This window comes from Coregonus clupeaformis, unplaced genomic scaffold (genome assembly GCF_020615455.1).
Source record: "Coregonus clupeaformis isolate EN_2021a unplaced genomic scaffold, ASM2061545v1 scaf1357, whole genome shotgun sequence".
NCBI classification, from domain to species: Eukaryota; Metazoa; Chordata; class Actinopteri; order Salmoniformes; family Salmonidae; genus Coregonus; species Coregonus clupeaformis.
Window position 1 is genome coordinate 65,173 of NW_025534811.1, and position 20,054 is coordinate 85,226.

Sequence of the window (20,054 nt, forward strand, 5' to 3'; positions counted from 1 at the left end):
TGTGTGACTCCTTTGCGATTGGCTGTGTAATAGGTGCACTCCACCACAATCTCGTCACCCTGCATTGGGAAGGAGATACTGCTTTAAGATCTTATGATTAACAATATCACAATACCACTGTTGATCTGATAAAGAATCCCATGACAACCATTTGAAATACAGAAAGTACATGGATGCTTACCGGTTTGATGGTCTTAATGGTCCCCAGGTTGATGCCCCCTGCATCTCAAAGTTATAGTTATCATCCACGGCTAGGAAGTCAATCTGCGTTCCATTCCTGCAGAGGGTAGAATCAAGAGCACATCAGTGGGGAGAGTGAAGAACCATCAACAACGATCATCAAAGCTTATCGCTGTTTATCCTGACAATGACACTTTACTTTGTTGATCTGGATCGCAGACAAGGGGCAGCTGTAGAAAAGCATGTAGTGGACCAGGTCCATGTTCTAAATCACTGGCTCCATCTGAGACCGACAGAGAGGCAGGGAGAGGGAAGAGATGCCAGAAACCTCTATGGACTCTAATGACAAACGTATGTCGTAATTGTAAAATTATTAGACCATGAAATGAGAGAGGGGTCATTTACCCGAATGATATGACGTTTCCCATTGAGCTTTGGTACCTTCATGACCTTGCAGTTGTAGTATGTATGTTGTGAAGGGACAGTAACCTGCAATGGAAGAGGAACCACTGTGTTAATACTATCTGTGTTGCCAGTCCATTCTGTTCCAGTCACATGTTGTAGGCTAAGGATACTACCTCCTGTATAACCAATATCAATTCAATTTCATTTAATTCAATCATCTGACCTGTTCCACTTCAAGAATAAACTAAAATACTTCAAACTAAAAGTCCTCCTGTGCCTGATCTAGAGAGTCAACATGCTTCTGCTACAGGATGTGTGAGGTTACTCTTACATTCTTCATAACGAAGTCCAGCGAGTTGCCGTCCTGGGGGCTGGATCTGGCCATGAACTTGAGCAGGTTCACCTCCTTGGTCCCCCTTGTTTTGGAATGGTACCAGTGGTGGAAAAAGTACCCAGTTGTCATACTTGAGGAAAAGTAAAGATGCCTTAATAGAAAATAACTCAAGTAAAAGTGAAAGTCACCCAGTAAAATCCTACTTGAGTAAAAGTCTAAAAGTATTTGGTTTTAAATATACTTAAGTATCAAAAGTAAATATAATTGCTAAAATATACTTAAGTATAAAAAATAAAAGTATAAATCATTCCAAATTCCTTATATTAAGCAAACCAGATGGCACCATTTCCTTGTTTTTATTTTATTCATGGATAGCCAGGGGCATGCTCCAACACTCAGACATAATTTACAAACAATGCTGTTTTAGTGAGTCCGCTAGATCAGAGGCAGTAGAGATGACCAGGGATATTCTCTTGATGAGTGTGTAAATTACACAATTTTCCTGTCCTGCTAATCATTCAAAATGTAACAAGTACTTTTGGGTGTCAGGGAAAATGTATGGAGTAAAAACTACATTATTGTCATTAGGAATGTAGTAAAGTAAAAGTAAAAGTTGTCAAAAATATAAATAGTAAAGTAAAGTACAGATACCCCAAGAAACGACATAAGTACTTTCAAGTATTCTTACACCACTGAATGGTACCCGATGCCAGCAGTTTTCCCGTAGCCTTAGATCAGCTTCACTGGACTGTCCTATGAGAGGAGATTGAACAAAACATACAAGATCACATAACTAAAATAACAGGTTGAGGACTACGACAGAACTACATAATGTTGAGACATTGATGTTACGATACTTGTTATGACACCATTGTCTTTATTAATGCTTCTTTGATTTTTGAATCCCCTGGGAACCATGTAGGGTTAGGACATGTTGGTTTGGATATGTAGGGTTAGGACATGTAGGATTAGGACATTTTGGGTTAGGGACATTTAGGGTTAGGGACATTTAGGGTTAGGATATGTAGGATTAGGACATGTAGGGTTAGGTACATGTAGGTTTAGGGACATCCAGATGCAGCGCTCCTAGTGGCCGGGGACTTTAATGCAGGGAAACTTAAATCCGTTCTACCTAATTTCTACCAGCATGTTAAATGTGCAACCAGAGGAAAAAAAACTCTAGACCACCTTTACTCCACACACAGAGACGCATACAAAGCTCTCCCTCGCCCTCCATTTGGCAAATCTGACCATAACTCTATCCTCCTGATTCCTGCTTATAAGCAAAAACTAAAGCAGGAAGCACCAGTGACTCGGTTAATAAAAAAGTGGTCAGATGACGCAGATGCTAAGCTACAGGACTGTTTTGCTATCACAGACTGGAACATGTTCGGGATTCTTCAGACAGCATTGAGGAGTACACCACATCAGTCACTGGCTTCATCAATAAGTGCATCGATGATGTCGTCCCCACAGTGACCGTACGTACATACCCCAACCAGAAGCCATGGATTACAGGAAACATCCACACTGAGCTAAAGGGTAGAGCTGCCGCTTTCAAGGAACGGGACTCTAACCCGGACGCTTATAAGAAATCCCGCTATGACCTCCGACGAACCATCAAACAGGCAAAGAGTCAATACAGGACTAAGATTGAATCGTACTACACTGGCTCTGACGCTCGTCGGATGTGGCAGGGCTTGAAAACTATTACAGACTACAAAGGGAAGCACAGCCGCGAGCTGCCCAGTGACACAAAACTTCCAGACCAGCTAAACCACTTCTATGCTCGCTTCGAGGCAAGCAACACTGAAGCATGCATGAGAGCACCAGCTGTTCCGGATGACTATGTGATCACGCTCTCCGTAGCCGATGTGAGTAAGACTTTTAAGCAGGTCAACATTCACAAGGCCGCAGGGCCAGACGGATTACCAGGACGTGTACTCCGAGCATGTGCTGACCAACTGGCAAGTGTCTTCACTGACATTTTCAACATGTCCCTGACTGAGTCTGTAATACCAACATGTTTTAAGCAGACCACCATAGTCCCCGTGACCAAGGACTCTAAGATAACCTGCCTAAATGACTACCGACCCGTAGCACTGACGTCTGTAGCCATGAAGTGCTTTGAAAGGCTGGTCATGGCTCACATCAACAGCATTATCCCAGAAACCCTAGACCCACTCCAATTTGCATACCGCCCCAACAGATCCACAGATGATGCAATCTCTATTGCACTCCACACTGCCCTTTCCCACCTGGACAAGAGGAACACCTACGTGAGAATGCTATTCATTGACTACAGCTCAGCATTCAACACCATAGTGCCCTCTAAGCTCATCACTAAGCTAAGGATCCTGGGACTAAACACCTCCCTCTGCAACTGGATCCTGGTCTTCCTGACGGGCCGCCCCCAGGTGCTAAGGGTAGGTAACAACATATCTGCCACACTGATCCTCAACACGGGGGCCCCTCAGGGGTGCGTGCTCAGTCCCCTCCTGTACTCTCTGTTCACCCATGACTGCATGGCCAGGCACGACTCCAACACCATCATTAAGTTTGCCGACGACACAACAGTGGTAGGCCTGATCACCGACAACGATGAGACAGCCTATAGGGAGGAGGTCAGAGACCTGGCCGTGTGGTGCCAGGACAACAACCTCTCCCTCAACGTGACCAAGACAAAGGAGATGATTGTGGACTACAGGAAAAAAAAGAGGACTGAGCACGCCCCCATTCTCATCGACGGGGCTGTAGTGGAACAGGTTGAGAGCTTCAAGTTCCTTGGTGTCCACATCACCAACGAACTATCATGGTCCAAACACACCAAGACAGTCGTGAAGAGGGCACGACAAAGCCTATTCCCCCTCAGGAGACTGAAAAGATTTGGCATGGGTCCTCAGATCCTCAACAAAATCTACAGCTGCACCATCGAGAGCATCCTGACTGGTTGCATCACCGCCTGGTATGGCAACTGCTTGGCCTCCGACCGCAAGGCACTACAGAGGGTAGTGCGTACGGCCCAGTACATCACTGGGGCCAAGCTTCCTGCCATCCAGGACCTCTATACCAGGCGGTGTCAGAGGAAGGCCCTCAAAATTGTCAAAGACTCCAGCCACCCTAGTCATAGACTGTTCTCTCTGCTACCGCACGGCAAGCGGTACCGGAGTGCCAAGTCTAGGTCCAAAAGACTTCTCAACAGCTTCTACCCCAAAGCCATTAGACTCCTGAACAGCTAATCATGGCTACCCGGACTATTTGCACTGCCCCCCCACCCCATCCTTTTTACGCTGCTGCTACTCTGTTAATTATTTATGCATAGTCACTTTAACTCTACCCACATGTACATATTACCTCAACTACCTCAACTAGCCGGTGCCCCCGCACATTGTCTCTGCAACGGTACCCCCCTGTATATATAGCCTCCCTACTGTTACTTTATTTTACTTCTGCTCTTTTTTTTCTCAACACTTTTTTTGTTGTTGTTTTATTTTTACTTTTTTTGTTAAAAATAAATACACTGTTGGTTAAGGGCTGTAAGTAAGCATTTCACTGTAATGTCTGCACCTGTTGTATTCGGCGCATGTGACCAATAAAATTTGATTTGATTTGATTTGATGTAGGGTTAGGACAGCTGACTTTAAAAACGGTTTGCCTGCCTCTGTGGTTAGGCCATTGATCTACTCCCCTTATTTTTTGTGGTGAAACTCTAAATAAAAGAACCAGCAGGTGGACGTAAACTGGAGATGGTACAGAAGGTTGAACACACTGGACAGAAGAGAAAATAACCAGGGTTTCAGGAGGAAATTGGAGCTTTGCATGGAGGCCTGCCCTGTACTGAGATGATGAGAAGGTAGAACATTACAAACAATGAAAAGCCAGAGCACAATCTACTGAAGACACCTGGGGCTGAGTGTAGAGAAAAGATTCTGCTCCAAACAACAGAAGGTAACACACTTTAAACTAGGGATTGAACCTTGGGAATGGTCATAGGAGCAGATCCTATTTCTCAGGGATTTGAGCTTCCTTTTGGTGTCCTTGGGAATAATATTTTAGACCACCCGCACTTGAGAAACCACCTGCTCTAACTTTGTTCTACAGAATACATCACATTAGGTAAAAGGGGAAAAATCATACCAGTCTATCATGATAAGGGAACGCGAGTGTCTGCTTTAATCCTTTTAAACTTTAAGTACACATTATTTTGCAACAATTTGTGTCTCTGTGTAAAAAGGTTGACTCACGGTGATGTGGAAGTCTTCCTCATCACATGACTGGATGGACCTCCAGAAGGTCATGGTGGTTAGACCATCTGCCTCAATCAGGGACAGGAGGGTGTAGCTCTGTTTCTCATCCACCAGGGGAAACCCATTCCCTGTGGCATGATAGTCCTGAAGGAGGGCCAACACACAAACACTGGTGTTACCTGAACTCTTTATAGAGCTTAATTAATAGTTCTGTTTTATTATACTTCAGTGTTGTGGAGTTTCTATCTCTTCTGGTCCTCTGTAGCTCAGCTGGTAGAGCACGGCGCTTGTAATGCCAAGGTAGTGGGTTCGATCCCCGGGACCACCCATACACAAAAATGTATGCACGCATGACTGTAAGTCGCTTTGGATAAAAGCGTCTGCTAAATGGCATATTATTATTATTATATTCTCTAAAACTTCAGCAACACATTCACATCAATGGAGGCTGCTGAGGGGAGGACGGCTCATAAATGGAGGAAATGGAATGGCATCAAACACATGGACATTTTTGATGCATTTGATACCATTCCACTTTTTCCCTTCTGCCATTACCACGAACCCGTCCTCCTTAAGGTGGCAGCAACCTCCTATGACTCACATGTAACTTTAAAGAGTAATTTGATTTTCCAAAGGTTTTGGAGGTGTTGAAAACCAATACACCTACAACTCCAGACAATTAGAGGATAATTACAACTACAACTGTTATCACTTTACTGTTACAGTAGGCCTATCCAGCTTCTAAGACCTGGACCTACAATATAACTACTGCTAAGACCTACAATACAACTACTTCTAAGACCTGGACCTACAATATAACTACTGCTAAGACCTGGACCTACATTATAACTACTTCTAAGACCTGGACCTACAATATAACTACTGCTAAGACCTAGACCTACAATATAACTACTGCTAAGACCTATATCTACAATATAACTACTCCCAAGTGAAAACCAACAAGACATTACCACTGATAATGTTGTGTCTAATAGTAATGATTACAGAGTTAATGGTTTAGATACATTGAAGTAGTTGCCATTTTGGTCTGACCCATCCAATGACGATATCCGCTCCATTTGGGCTCAACTCGAATCCCACCCAGCTAGTGGTCTTGACGGTCAGCTGGAACGTGATGGTGCCCTCGACCTCACTAAACCCCTACTTCCGGATGACGTTGTTGTCCGCTTCAAGGTACTCCATGAAGGGCATAAGGGTGTCCTGCTGTTCCCCGGTCCCTGGAGTCCAAGCCAGGAGCAAGGAGAGGAATAGAGGGATCATACTGTCTGTCACCCACAGATAGACCCTGAGACTGACAACTCGACCCGCTGAGAGAGACAAACACTGCCAAACATACAGCTAGCTACGGAGAACCGCTAAGATTCTCATACACACTCACTGACTGGCCATGTCCAAATGCCCGTACTGGCGTTTTAAATAGTAGCCTTTTTTTGGTGTGCGAAAATAGACAGTTGTACAGTAGGCAAATTGAGACCCAGGTGTGTTTGACAACAGCGTATAATCAGCTAATCAGAGAAAGGGACAGGCTGTAGGAAAATGAACGAATGTATGTGGTAGGGATTAACTACGGCCAGTAGAGAGGGAAGGAAAGGAAGTTAGGAAAGGAGGAAATGAAAGGGAGCAAGGAAATAAGGAAAGGGCGATAGGGAAGGAGGATAGGAAAGGAGGTTAGTAAATGAAGAAAATAAGCTAGGAAAGGAAGAAAGGGAGCTAGGAAATAAGGAAAGAGAGTGAGGAAAGGAGGAAATGTGGTAGGGATTAACCACCGCCAGTAGAGAAAAGAAAAGTAAGAAGGAAAGGAGGAAATGATAGGGAGCGAGAAAAGGTGACAGGTTTTAGTGACAGGCTAGTTTGTGACAGGCTGATGCAGAGCTGCAGCTGGATACTATTGACCGTTTTGGGGAAACGTGTCTTTCAGTACAAACCGTCATGCAACGTAGCAAACGTTGAATCGAACTAAACGCACCCCAGGGGTGTTTGACAACAGCTGCTAATCAGAGAAGGGGGACACGATTGCCTTGTTTCCCGCCATTTGTTCATTTTGTATAGCCCGTCCCCCTTCTCTTATTCAAACACACCTGGCCTCAATTTTAGAAATTTCACAAACTATAAAACGTTCTATTTTCGCTTACACCAAAAGTCTACTATTTAGAACGCAAGTAGCCTACGGCAGTCGGACACCGTCAGTGTCGAGCAGAAGCATAGTGGTGCGCCGTAGCTAGATAGCAGTTTCTTTGGGATTGTTTGTCTCTGGGTGACAGAGTATGATTCCGCTATTCCTCTCCCTGCTCCTGGCTTGGACTCCAGGGACCGGGGCACAGCAGGACACCCTTATGCCCTTCATGGCGCACCTTGACTCGGACAACAACGTCAACCTGAAGTGGGGGTTCAGTGAAGTCCAGGGCACCATCACGTTCCAGCTGACCGTGAAGACCACTGGCTGGGTGGGATTCGGGTTGAGCCCAAATGGAGGCATGGCTGGAGCAGATATCGTTATTGGCGGTGTCGGACGAAATGGCAACTACTTCAAGGTATCTAAACATTAACTCATAATCATTACTGTTAGACAACCTTATCAGTGGTCACCTAATGTATTGTTTTTCACTTGGGAGTAGTTATATTGTAGGTCTTAGAACCAGGCTAGGCCTACTGTAATAAAGTGCTAAATTGTAGTAGTAATTATCCTCTAATTGTCTGGAGTTGTATGTGTATTGGTTTTCAACACTAACCTTTGGAAGATCAAATTACTCTTTAAAGTTACATGTGAATGTGTTGCTGAAGTTTTAGAGAAGAGAGAGAAACTCCACAACACTGAAGTATAATAAAACAGAACTATTAATTAAGCTCTATAAAGAGTTCAGGTAACACCAGTGTTTCTGTTGTCCCTCCTTAAGGACTATCATGCCACAGGGAATGAATTTCCCCTGGTGGATGAGAAACAGAGCTACACCCTCCTGTCCCTGATTGAGGCAGATGGTCAAACAACCATGACCTTCTCGAGGTCCATCCAGTCATGTGATGAGGGAGACTTTCACATCACCGTGAGTCAACTGTTTTAGACACTCTTAACAAGTAATGTGTGCTGAACGTGTAAAAGATTGAAGCGGACAATCATGTTCCTTTAGCATAGACTATTTCTATTCAGAAAAGGTTTCTTTAAAAATATCTTAGCAACCTATAGCCTGTTGAGACTGGTTCCCCTTTTCCCTAAATGGAACAAAATTGGACATCTATTGTTTTCTCAAGTGAGGGTGGGCCAAAGTATCATTCCCCAAGATGCCAAAAAGTAGCTCACACCCCTGAGAAGTGGCTCTGCTCCTATGGCTGTTCCTGAGGTTCTATGCCTATTTCTATGGAGACTCTCTCGTTTACATCCACCTACTGATTATTTTAATTTAGATTAAATTACCACACATCAGGAATGTAGAACAGCGATGAGAAGCTCATAACTACCACTTGGATATCATGAAAAAGGGTAAAATTAAACAAATACATATTTTTTTTAAATGGCCTTAATAAAGACAATGGTATAACTTTTTAATGTCCCAACATTATGTAGTTAGTGTCTCCTGCCTACGAGGCCTTCACATGTTGTCCTCAACCTGTCATTATTATTCACCTGTGTGCTTGTATGTTTTGTCAATTGATGTGTTCTATCCCTCTCATAGGACAGTCCAGTGAAGCTAATCTATGCCTATGGGAAAACTGATGACATCGGGTACCATTCCAAAACAAGGGGGACCAAGGAGGTGAACCTGCTCAAGTTCATGGCCAGATCCAGCCTCCAGGACGGCAACTATCTGGACTTCGTTATGGAGAATGTAAGTGACCTCACACATCCTGTAGCCAGGATCATGTTGACTCTCGATCAGGCACAGCAGGACTTTTAGTTTGAAGTCTGTCTTTACTCTTGAAGTGGAACGGGTTAGATTGAATGAAATGGAATTGAATTGATATTGGTTATACGAGAGGTAGCATCCTTAGCCTTCAACATGAGACTGGACAGAAGGGACTAGCAACACGGATGGTATTAACACAGTAGTTCCTCCGTTGCAGTTTCTTGTCCCGGCTGAACATACATACTACAACTGCAAGGTCATGAAGATGCCGAAGCTCAATGGGAAACATCATATGTATCGGGTAAATGACCCCTCGCATATCATGGTCTAATTTTACAATGACGACAATTTAGTTACTAGTCTGACATCTCTTCCCTGCTCCTTCTCTCTCTGCCGGTCTCAGGTGGAGCCGGTGATCAAGAACCTGGACCTGGTCCACCACATGCTTCTCTACAGCTGCCCCTCATCTGTGAACCAGATCAACGAGCAGCAATGCTTCATGGGAGGACCAGGGGCAGACTGCTTCAAATTGGTGTCTCTCTGGGCTGTGGGAGGACTGGTGAGACACTTGCATCAAATTAATTTAGAGGACTTACAGGAGCAATTTTTCACTTAGTTGCCATGGATGCAAACCTGAAACCTTTTGATTACTGGCCCAACTCTTAAACACTAGGCTACCTGCCACCCCCAGAGACTGGAGACCTTAATGCATGAACACCCACGTTAGTCTGAGCTGTCTCTCCATCGTCTTCATTCCAGGCTTTCGAGCTTCCAGGAAACGCTGGCATTCCTATTGGAGGACAGGATTATGAGGAGTTCTACAGGCTGGAAATTCATTACAACAACCCAGCCCAGGAAGCGGGTAACATTTCACTCGCTAGTAATTAAAATGTTCAAAACCACTGCTATAGGATCACTGGGCTGACCCTGCTCCAGTCTTTATGATTAGGTGAACCTAGTGTGCTAGTTCTTGACTAGAACAAAGCCTGTACACCCTGAGGTTCTCCAGGATTTAGCTTGAATTAGTCGATCATCTAAAGCCCTCATGACTTCTGTCTCCCCCTGCAGGCCGGAGGGATAGCTCTGGCATGAGGCTGTACTACACAGATCAGCTCAGGCAGCATGATTTGGGCATCCTAGACGCAGGCCTAATGGTGCCCAGCTGGGGCTACGTCATCCCTCCCACCGCCTCCGCCTTCAGAAGCTACGCCGTCTGCAACACAGCCCACTTCTCAGATGTATGTTCAGTGCCCTTTGACCTCCAACGAGGTGAAGGGATGATCTTGTAAAGCAGACATGCAGTCTCTTAAAAGAAAGAGGGAGTAACTACTTTTCCTTTCTGGTATACTGTTGGTAGCGTTCAGTTTCAACAAGAATTTTGGACAAACTGACACTTTCTGTCCCCTCCCCAGATCTGCCTTGTCCCTGACCTCTGTGATATGACACTGCTTTCTGCCCCCCAGATCCTGCCTGACCCTGTCCCTGACCTCTCTGTAATCTCAATCATGCTGCACACTCACCTGGCTGGGAGGAAGGTGCGAGTTGGACTCTTCAGGTGAGGCCACCCAAACATATGATCATGACATATTGTCCCTCATATGCCAGTCTTTATGACCAATGTAGACCCATTTCCTGGCTGCCTCATGAAAAGTTGTGCAGCAGAAAATGGTTTTATTTACGTGGAAGTGGATCACAAGCAATTTCATATGCAGCTTGTGCTAGTTAACAAACAAGTAATCGGGTGGTTGTCTACAACATCACAGATGTAATCGGAGGATTGGTGACTTAGCAAGGTCAAACATCACTAATAGAGTTAAAGCCAGAATAATAATATACCTTGCTACAGTGCCTTCAAAAAGTATTCACACCCCTCGACTTTCTCAACATTTAGTTGTTACAGCCTGGATTTTGTAACTTGCTTACCCCATAATGTCCAAGTGGAAATATGTTTTTAGAAATGGACAAATGTAATTAAATGAATAGCTGAAATGTCTTGGGTGAAGTATTCAACCCCTTTGTTATTGCAAGCCTTAATATTTTCAGGAGTAAATTTGCTTAACAAGCGACATAATAAATTGCATGGAATAGTGTTTAACATGATTTTTGAATGACTAATTTCTGTACCCATCTCGTACAATTATCTGTAAGGTCGAACACTGCATTGCAAAAAGAATTAACCACAAAGACCAGGGAGGTTCTCCAATGCCTTGCAAAGGGCACCTGTTTGTAGATGGGGGTACAAGTAAAGGGCAGGGCGCTTAGTGAAGTTATTAATTACTCGTTGGATGGCGTGTCACTACAAAGATGCAGGTGTCCTTCCTAACTTGATTGCCGTAGAGGGGAAAAAACGCTTAGGGATTTCACCATGAGTCCAATGGTGACTTTTAAACAGTTCCTCCATCACCGCCATTAAACTCTGAGGATGGGTCAACAACCTTGTAGTTACTCCACAATGGGAACCTAACTGACAGCGACAAGGAAGCCTGTACAAAAACATCCAAAAAATGCATCCTGTTTGCAACAAGGCACTAAAGTAATAGAGCAAAAATGTGGCGACGCAATTAACACTTTATATTCAGGACAAAGTTTTATGTTTTGGGTAAATCAAACATTACTGAATAACACCATATTTTCAAGCATAGTGGTAGCTGCATCCATGTTATGGATGTAATTGTTAAGGACTGGGGACTTTTTCACTTAAAAAAAACTGAATGGCGCTAAACACAGGGAGAATCTTAGATGACAACCTGGTTCAGTCTGCTTTCCGCCAGACACTGGGAGACTTCACCTTTCAGCAGGACGACGTGAAACACCAGGCCAAATCTACACTAGTTGCTTACCAAGACGGTGAATGTTCCTGAGTGGCAGAGTTAGTTTTGGCTTGAAAATCTATGGCAAGACCTTCATGTTTGTCTCGCAATGATCAACAACCAATTTGACAGATCTTGAAGAATTTAAAACCAGAATAATAGTTGAATGTTGCACAGTCAGGTGTGGAACGCTCTTAGACTTACCCAGAGACTCTCAGCTGTAATTGACGCCAAAGGTGACTAATGTGTATTGACTTGGCGGGTTGAATACTTATCTAATCAAGATGTATTCATTTTATTTTTCATAAATGTGTATGGTGTACCTCGTTGACGACAAATCTATTTGAATCCCTTTTGTGTAAAGTTAAAGGGTGTGACTAGTCTAGCGCATCAGTCTGGTGTTCTTGGATATCGCTTAGTTCAAGGTCCTGACATCAGACATGTATATATGCTACAGGGCTCTTTACATTTACATTTTAGTTATTAAACAGATGCTCTTATCCAGAGCGACTCAGTTAGTAAGTGCATACATTTTCATACTGGCCCCCTGTGGGAAACGCCATGCTCTACCAACTGAGCTACAGGGGACTTTGCAGCCAGCATGGGCACAACTGCAACGTGACCATATGTTGGTGTAAACTGTCATTGTCAGGATAAGCAGCACTAAGCTTTGACCGTTAATGGTTCTAAACTCTTCCCACCGACGTGCTCTTGATTCCACCCTCTGCAGGAATGGAACGCAGATTGACTTCCTAGCCATGGATGATAACTATAACTTTGAGATGCAGAGGGTCATCAACCTGGGGACCATTAAGACCATCAAACCGGTAAGCATCCATGTACTTTCTGTATTTCAAATGGTTGTCATGGGATTCTTTATCAGATCAACAGTGGTATTGTGATATTGTTAATCATAAGATCTTAAAGCAGTATCTCCTTCCCAATGCAGGGTGACGAGATTGTGGTGGAGTGCACCTATTACACAGCCAATCGCAAAGGAGTCACACAGTTGGGTCTGGCCACCACTGATGAGATGTGTCTAGCCTTTATTGTCTACTACCCAGCCATCAGTGTCGACAAATGCTGGAGCGAGCCAAACATGCATGCATACATGGCCATGATGGGGGAGACAGACTACCAGTAAGAGCCTTGATACTGTCAGTTTCACCCACTAAGGGCACATTTCCATTTATAGACTGAAACTGCGTGTTTCAGTGACTAGTCCAGACTGTATGTAAATCATAATGTCTGTACCCACAGAGGTATTGTGGAGATGCTGAAGACTAAAGCTTGGGACCAGGCATCCATTGCTGTGCATGAGGCCACAATGAAGAAGGTCCCTCAGATTGGGTTCATCAGCAACGACCATGTAAGCATCCACTCAATGACAATGTAAATGCTGTAATTTCAAAACCTACTCTCTGTTATGCAGTTTGTTCTCTGCTCCTTCTACAGAGTAACTACACCATATATGAGGGAAACATCCCCAACATGATGGCTACCCCTTCAGTGAGTTGCAGCAGTGATCCAACTTTAAAGGGCCTCAAAACCAACTGGCCTGGGTCTGTGAAGAGTTGACTGGCAACAATGGCTTCTGGCTCAGAAGGTTGAACATTTTCAAAATAACTCCCATGCAATAGTAGAAATGTTTAATACGCATGAATAAACATAAGAATGGTATGGATGCATTTGCCATCTTTTACAAAACAACTATTCACATATGGACAAATAATGTTTTAGAGTTTGCATGTGTTTAATGTGGTGCTTGTCAATGCCATCTCAAACATCTTCTACATTTCTCAAGTAAAGCAAGGACCATACAGCCTCACCTTCCCAAATACATTTCCAGAATTGCACAATGTTTACAATTAGCTTCCTCCATGGACTGTTTTCTGTTTTATCTGCATGAGATCTGGTTTGTCAGGTTGTCGAACATCTACAGCAAGTGTCACTGTAACAGCCGAGTTGATACATTCGAAAAGTGTTATTGCAGTAAAAGTATTATTCAACTGATTGTTTGAGTTGTCGTTCCCTAACGAGTCGTTTTAATTGCTGAAGGAGGACGTAGTATTTTAGACGTTAAAAGCTGGTGATATTTTTTCCCAAGTACCATTATCATTTTCATCACATGGCACAAACAATGAGATGTATAGGATAATCCTGATTATAAACTGGGTGGTTTGAGCCCTGAATGCTGATTGGCTGACAGCCGTGGTATATCAGACCATATACCATAGGTATGACAAAACATTTATTTTTACTGGTCTAATTACATTGGTAACCAGTTTATAATAGCAATAAGGCACCTCGGGGGTTTGTGATATATGGCCAATATACCACGGCTAAGGGCTGTGTCTAAGAACAGCCCTTAGCAGTGGTATTTTGGCCATATTTCACACCTCCTCAGGCCTTATTGCTTAATTAATGTTGTGCGAGGTGTATTTTCACCCATCTGACGTACATGACACATACCTATGGAGACACACACATATACAACATAAAAATAAACATCACCTTACACATTAACATCAGAGTTTGGCTTGGGGGACAGGAGGGAGCAGAGTGCATTTTCACTTATATATATATATATATATATAGACAATAAAAGAAGAATATACATGAAACACACACCAGTCCATTCCTGCCTTTTTAAGTCTTTCCTCCTCTCCGTGGATGGATAAGCTTGCTGGAGCAGACATTAACCCCAAGTAGCACAGAGAAATAGTGCCACGTGTTCTAGAGAACAGAGAGAGATGCTTTAGGGGTCATCATGGCACAGGGTGACTTAAGAGCTATAGCAGGAGGATCGGTCATCTTAAGAGCTATAGCAGGAGGATCGGTCATCTTAAGAGCTATAGCAGGAGGATAGGTCCTCTTAAGAGCTATAGCAGGAGGATAGGTCCTCTTAAGAGCTATAGGAGGAGGATAGGTCCTCTTTGCTGTCCGTTTGTGCAGAATATTCCCCCTTCACAAGTTAGTTGGAGGAGTCCAGCCCAGGTCGCAGTCAGTGAGGAGTGTTCCCAGGGTCAGTAAGACGTTCCCTCGGTTTCTCTGAGTCTCTTGGTGAATCACTGGATTGCTGTTGTTCTATATACTGTACAGATGGGCACAACACTGAATGAACTGTGATTACAATATGTGTGGATTTATCTAATTGAAGCTTTTGCTCCAGCAAGTCCTCGCTTGGTTTGAATTGTCTGGGTGTGTGTTATTAGAGGGCCTGATAGATCAAAGGTCGTAGGGAGGTCAGAGATGCACATAGCCATGACAACCAATAAGTACATCACTGCTGGGCCAATAGGGCGCTCCGATTAGCCTTCATCTTCTCCAGGCGCTTGGCCAGGTGGCTGTTACTGGCCTCCAGCTCATCGATCCTGTCCAGGGCAGACCTCAGCTAGAGAGAACGGAGAGAAAAAAAGTTAGAGTTGTTTGAGAGGGGAGAGGCAACCCAAAGGCAACAACGTCTACCTGGCATAGACTTCCTGTATGGTTATAAACCCAGCACTGATGACCAAAAAAATGTGGGGTCGACATTCTACATATGACCCAATGATTTGAGGGTTGGGTTTTCTGTTATTCTTTGGTTGTTTTTGCAAACCCGACATTATAGTAGCCTACCTCTCTCTGTAGCTTGCGTTTCTCCACTTTGAGCTCGTCCTCTACTTTCTCTGCACTCTCAGAGGCCGACTTGTAGCGAGTCACCTGACCCTCCAACCGGATGATCTGGCCAAGAGAGAAATGAGGGTGTGAAGAAATGGATTGGTAGAAGAAATGTGATAAGCCTCATACTAGACTGTACACGTGACTTACTTGACATATTCTGTGTAGCTCCTAGTGGAGCAAATGGTCATTACTCTCCAACAAACACTGTAGAAGATACTGCTTATTTTCTTACATTTACCATGAGGAACATGATTGGTCATGGATATAGTCATAGATGTCTTCCTCTGTCTAGGAACTAAAATGGTACTTACATTCTGTTCTAGGGCTGTGACTTCCTGTTCTGATTTGACCAGTTTAAACTTGAGGTCACTGATTTGCCGGTTGGCATCCCCTGTAGAAGAAAATAAAAAAGATAGAAGCAGGTCAGTCAAACATTGTTGTATAGGTTTGCATAATATACACTACACTCACACACTTGACAAAGTGCACTAGGGGAGACAGCCAGGTAAAAGAAAGGCTAGATCTGTTTTAGTAAACGAGAAATGTGACTCACTCTGTAAGTCGAGGATGTGGGGGGTCCATGCCGTTCTCAAGTCCGTCCTCCTCAGGACTCAAACCCTCTGTCCCGTTCCTCTGTTTCCCCTCCAGCTGAGACTTCAGCCTCTTCACCTGATCAGCTAAACTCTCCCTCTCATCAACTATTTTCCTCAGTCTGAGCTCTGCAATAAAAACAGACAGATTACTTTTAATCAACAGCATGAAATTCTAATAGTTGGTCAGTAATCGGGTAGTTTGTACATCAACATTTACCACACTGTTCAATTAACAGGTTTTTGTTTCTAATCTATATTGTTTTTTTTAAACACATTAAACAAATTGTATTGAATTACCCAGAATCAGTGTAATTTAAATATATTTTTATTTTATTATATATATATATATATATATATATATATATATATATATATATATATATATATATACACTTAATTCATTGCAATTATTTACATTTCTAACCAACTGATCACAATCTGCAGTTGATTGAAAACCCGAGCATGAACACAGTTGCTTACCACTGCAATATGTTGGAGGGACCGTGATTCTGGATGGAAAGAGTTTAAGAGAGCTGACACATACAAATGAGTGGAGATAACATGCTATGGGATTGATATGCCGCTATATTCTCACACTTATTACATATTTAATCATGTAATTGTTATCTAGTATGTTGCACGTAAAATCTGACATGAATAACACAGAATTTGTGTAATATAATCCTACCCCCTGTGCATAAATGGAAGCTTGGTGAGGTTTTATGGAACCCAGGAATCAGTGACGGTATGCAATAGTGCAAAAATAGAACAAAATCAATCGCTCTTCAACATGGTTAATTTATTCAAGGCACTAAATAAGGCATTAAATAAAACATGTAATTCCTTTGAGTAAAAGAAAGAAGCCCACAGAGACTGGGTGCAACCCCAGTCAGTATTCTATTACACATCAAATATCACTCTGAGAGCACAGAGATCATCAACTAGATGTTTGTCTTGAGCAGATGGTCAGGTGGCCATGACATAATGACAAATCATTTGTAGACTGCAAATATTTGACTAAAACAATCCTTTCAAACCTTGCTTACATTTGTTTACAATCACATATATCTCTCTATTATGCATGGGAATACTTTGGAACAGATTTCCTAAATTAAAATCACTTGGAGCTGATTTGCTGGCGTTTTTACAGTCTTACGCTCGGAAACATGGCCGACCAAATAAAATCCCTCGCGGGCCGCTCAGTTGGGGAATCCTGATGTAGAAGCTACAAGTCTTAGATTGGGTTTCTTGAAACTAGGTGACTTTGCAAGGATCTTTGCCCTTGCCCTTTCTACTGCCCCAGTTTAGTCCCTTTCCTACAACGCTCTCCTGTTTCTGGGCTTCTTCCACTGGGGGGCGCTCTCTCTCCTCCTCCGCTGCCTCAGGTAATGGCTGTATCTCTTGGCCAACTGCTGAGGGTCCGGGTGAGGAGCTGATGTGCTCTTCTTCTACAAGTAGATTGGCTTCCTCCTCTTCCACAAGTAGAACGGCTTCTTCACAACTGTCTAAATATCCAGCGGAGGCCCCATCGTTTAGCTCATAGTCTCCCCCTGCTGGCAAACTTGTTGAAGCCTCCCCCTGTTCTGTCTGTTGCTCCTCCTGAATGGCTTCCTGCTGGAGGTTCTCCTCATGGATGTTCTCCTCATAGATGTTCCCCTCTTCTCTCTCTACACAACTGGGTGATTCTGACTGGATCCTGTCTGGACTGGGCTCTACCTCCTCTGTCCTGTCAGAGATAGCCTCTCCACTAGAGTTGGTGATCCCCTGAGTTAGATCTACATCCACTGAGTTTTCCGTCAGTACTTGATCACTCTCGGATTGTTTACATGTACATTTACACGTACATCCTTGTTTCTCCCTTGATTCTGCTTCATCCATCTTCTGATCACCTTTAGCTCCTGGCAAGGTCTTTTCTAAGCTGCTCTCTAACCTCTCTGGTAAATCAGGGATCACCTGTTCGTCTAGTCTAGTATTTCCCTCCTCTGTTATGATAGGTGTTACCTTTTCGTCCGAGATAGTGGATGTGGGCTTCTTTGCCTGAAGCTCTTTAATATTTGCTTCATCTTCCTTCACATCACGTAGAGATTCCTGCCAGAACTTATCTGGCTTGCTCTCCACTGAGCTCGTCTCCACCTCTTCAACCCTCTCAGATATTTTCTGTCCGTCAGAGTCTCTGATCTTTGGCACGATTTCCACAGAGCTTTCTGTACTGAAATAATCATTCTCAGGTTGCTGAAGTTCTAGAGAATGCTGTCTATCTTTCTCAAGTTCACTTAATGTGTTTATTATGAGCTGATCTGTCTTGGTTCCAACTTCATCAGGACATTCAGAGATGAACAGTTCATTAGAGACTGTAGATGAGATATCTACTGGAACATCTGCTGTTACTTGGCCAATCTCTGCCTGATGCTCTGGAGGATGCTCTGGATTGTTCTTCATCCCAACTTTTTCTGTATCGTTTAATGATCCCTGAGAGATCTGATCTGTGCTGGTCTTCGCCTCCCCTAGAAATGCAGAAATCCTCAGAATCATCTTAATCATCTCAGATTCCGTGATCCTTGAGTGTTCTGGAATGACTTGATCCTTAGTCCCAGGATCATACTCCTGGGTGTTCTCTCCTTGCAGGTCACTTTGAGATTCATTTTGGATTTGACTAAGAGTGGCCTCTGTCTCAACACAGAGAGTTGGGCCAGATAATTCCTGTTCTTCAAAGTCAGTAGATATAGCTGTGAGAAGCTCTGTGTTTTCCTGTCCATTCTCAAGGTTTGTGTTTTCCTCACATTGTCCGTCAGTGCCACCGCTGACTGGTACAGCTTCCTTGTCACTTTCTCCACTGTTTTCCTCATTCTCTGCCTGTTCCAGAGATTCTGGTTCAAAACCTCTTTGATTCACCCCATCTCCATTGTCACCGCCACCATCTGTATTTTCCTTTTGAACCAAAATGGCTTCCTCAAGTTCAGCAGGTCCAACCAGGGTTTCTGTGTCGCAGTATTGGGGTTGCCCTATTTCATATTCAACCTGAGTCTCTTTGTCACCAAAATGCAACAAAATGGCTTCTTCACGTGCAACAGCATCCACCTGGGTCTCTTGGTCACAGTATTTGGACTGCTCTGCTTCAGAGTCTGTTTGTTGCTGCAGGCTGTCATTCAACTTGTCTTGCTTCAACTTGTCTGAAGATTCTACCTCCAGTAGTGCCCTCTCCTGGTCATGTGAGTAGTTGTCAGCCTCTTGTAGAAGTCTACTTCCCCCTGGTGTCCTCACCTCGCCATGGTCCAACTGCATCTCTGGTGCTTTGCCTGGAAGATCACAGGGAATAGATTGGAGGGCCAAACACAGGTCATTCTTCAGCGTCAGAGTGCAAGCACGGAAATTGAATGATTGCTGGAGGGGAATTAATTTGGAGCCATTTGGAGAGAATACAATCAAGGCCTTGATCACGGCTGAATTAGAAGAATGCAGAATCAACACCTTACTCAACAGGATTAATTAACATTATGATGAATATCCCACGGAGGACAATAGTGCAAAACAATGACGTCAGAAAAAGAAAGCCAACCATCCTCGTTTTGTATCCCATTGTGGAGAACAAGTATTCACATGCAACACAAACATAACCCTGACATTTCTAACGGGGATTCATCTGAATGACAGAAGACAAGTGAGAAAAAACATGATTGCACAATATCATTCAACCTGATTAAAGTAGGATGGTGGTAAATAAGCAGAGATCAGATATGAGCAATTGCACCGGTGGGTCATTTTCTTACCAAGCATGCTCTCCCCACCATGAGATGGCTGGGACTCCTGAGCCAATCGGGAGGCAGAGTCTGCACTGAGAGGCCCGTCAATCATCTGTCCTGCATCCCCATTGGTGGTTACTTCAGGCGACAGCACTATCCCATTTTTCTGATTGGGAGGGAACAATGAGCAAAATAAAGCTGAAGAATCTTTCAGAAAGTAAT

At 43.6% G+C, this 20,054-nt stretch overlaps 1 protein-coding gene and 1 pseudogene across 1 annotated transcript; one reads left to right on the top strand and one right to left on the bottom strand.

Annotated features, from left to right (window-relative positions):
- Positions 1–7,309: 7,309 nt before the first annotated feature.
- LOC123486935 (DBH-like monooxygenase protein 2 homolog) lies at positions 7,310–13,421 on the top strand. Its single transcript, XM_045218099.1, has 12 exons — positions 7,310–7,718; positions 8,082–8,228; positions 8,856–9,008; positions 9,244–9,327; positions 9,430–9,585; positions 9,786–9,888; positions 10,095–10,264; positions 10,490–10,581; positions 12,567–12,663; positions 12,786–12,976; positions 13,097–13,205; positions 13,292–13,421. Exons 1-12 carry the CDS (start codon positions 7,452–7,454, stop codon positions 13,412–13,414), a joined length of 1,692 nt encoding a protein of 563 aa, XP_045074034.1. The 5' UTR covers positions 7,310–7,451; the 3' UTR covers positions 13,415–13,421.
- Positions 13,422–14,823: 1,402 nt separating this feature from the next.
- The window catches only part of LOC123486936, a 29,166-nt pseudogene continuing 23,935 nt past the window's right edge, over positions 14,824–20,054 (bottom strand).

What these genes read in the sequence shown, in the direction of transcription:
- LOC123486935 (XM_045218099.1), top strand. Translation starts at nt 7,452, where the DNA reads ATGATTCCGCTATTCCTCTCCCTGCTCCTGGCTTGGACTCCAGGGACC. An exon ending in GGAAACATCATATGTATCGG is followed by an intron (nt 9,328 to 9,429) that starts GTAAATGACCCC and finishes TGCCGGTCTCAG; the next exon opens with GTGGAGCCGGTGATCAAGAA. An exon ending in CAACCCAGCCCAGGAAGCGG is followed by an intron (nt 9,889 to 10,094) that starts GTAACATTTCAC and finishes CTCCCCCTGCAG; the next exon opens with GCCGGAGGGATAGCTCTGGC.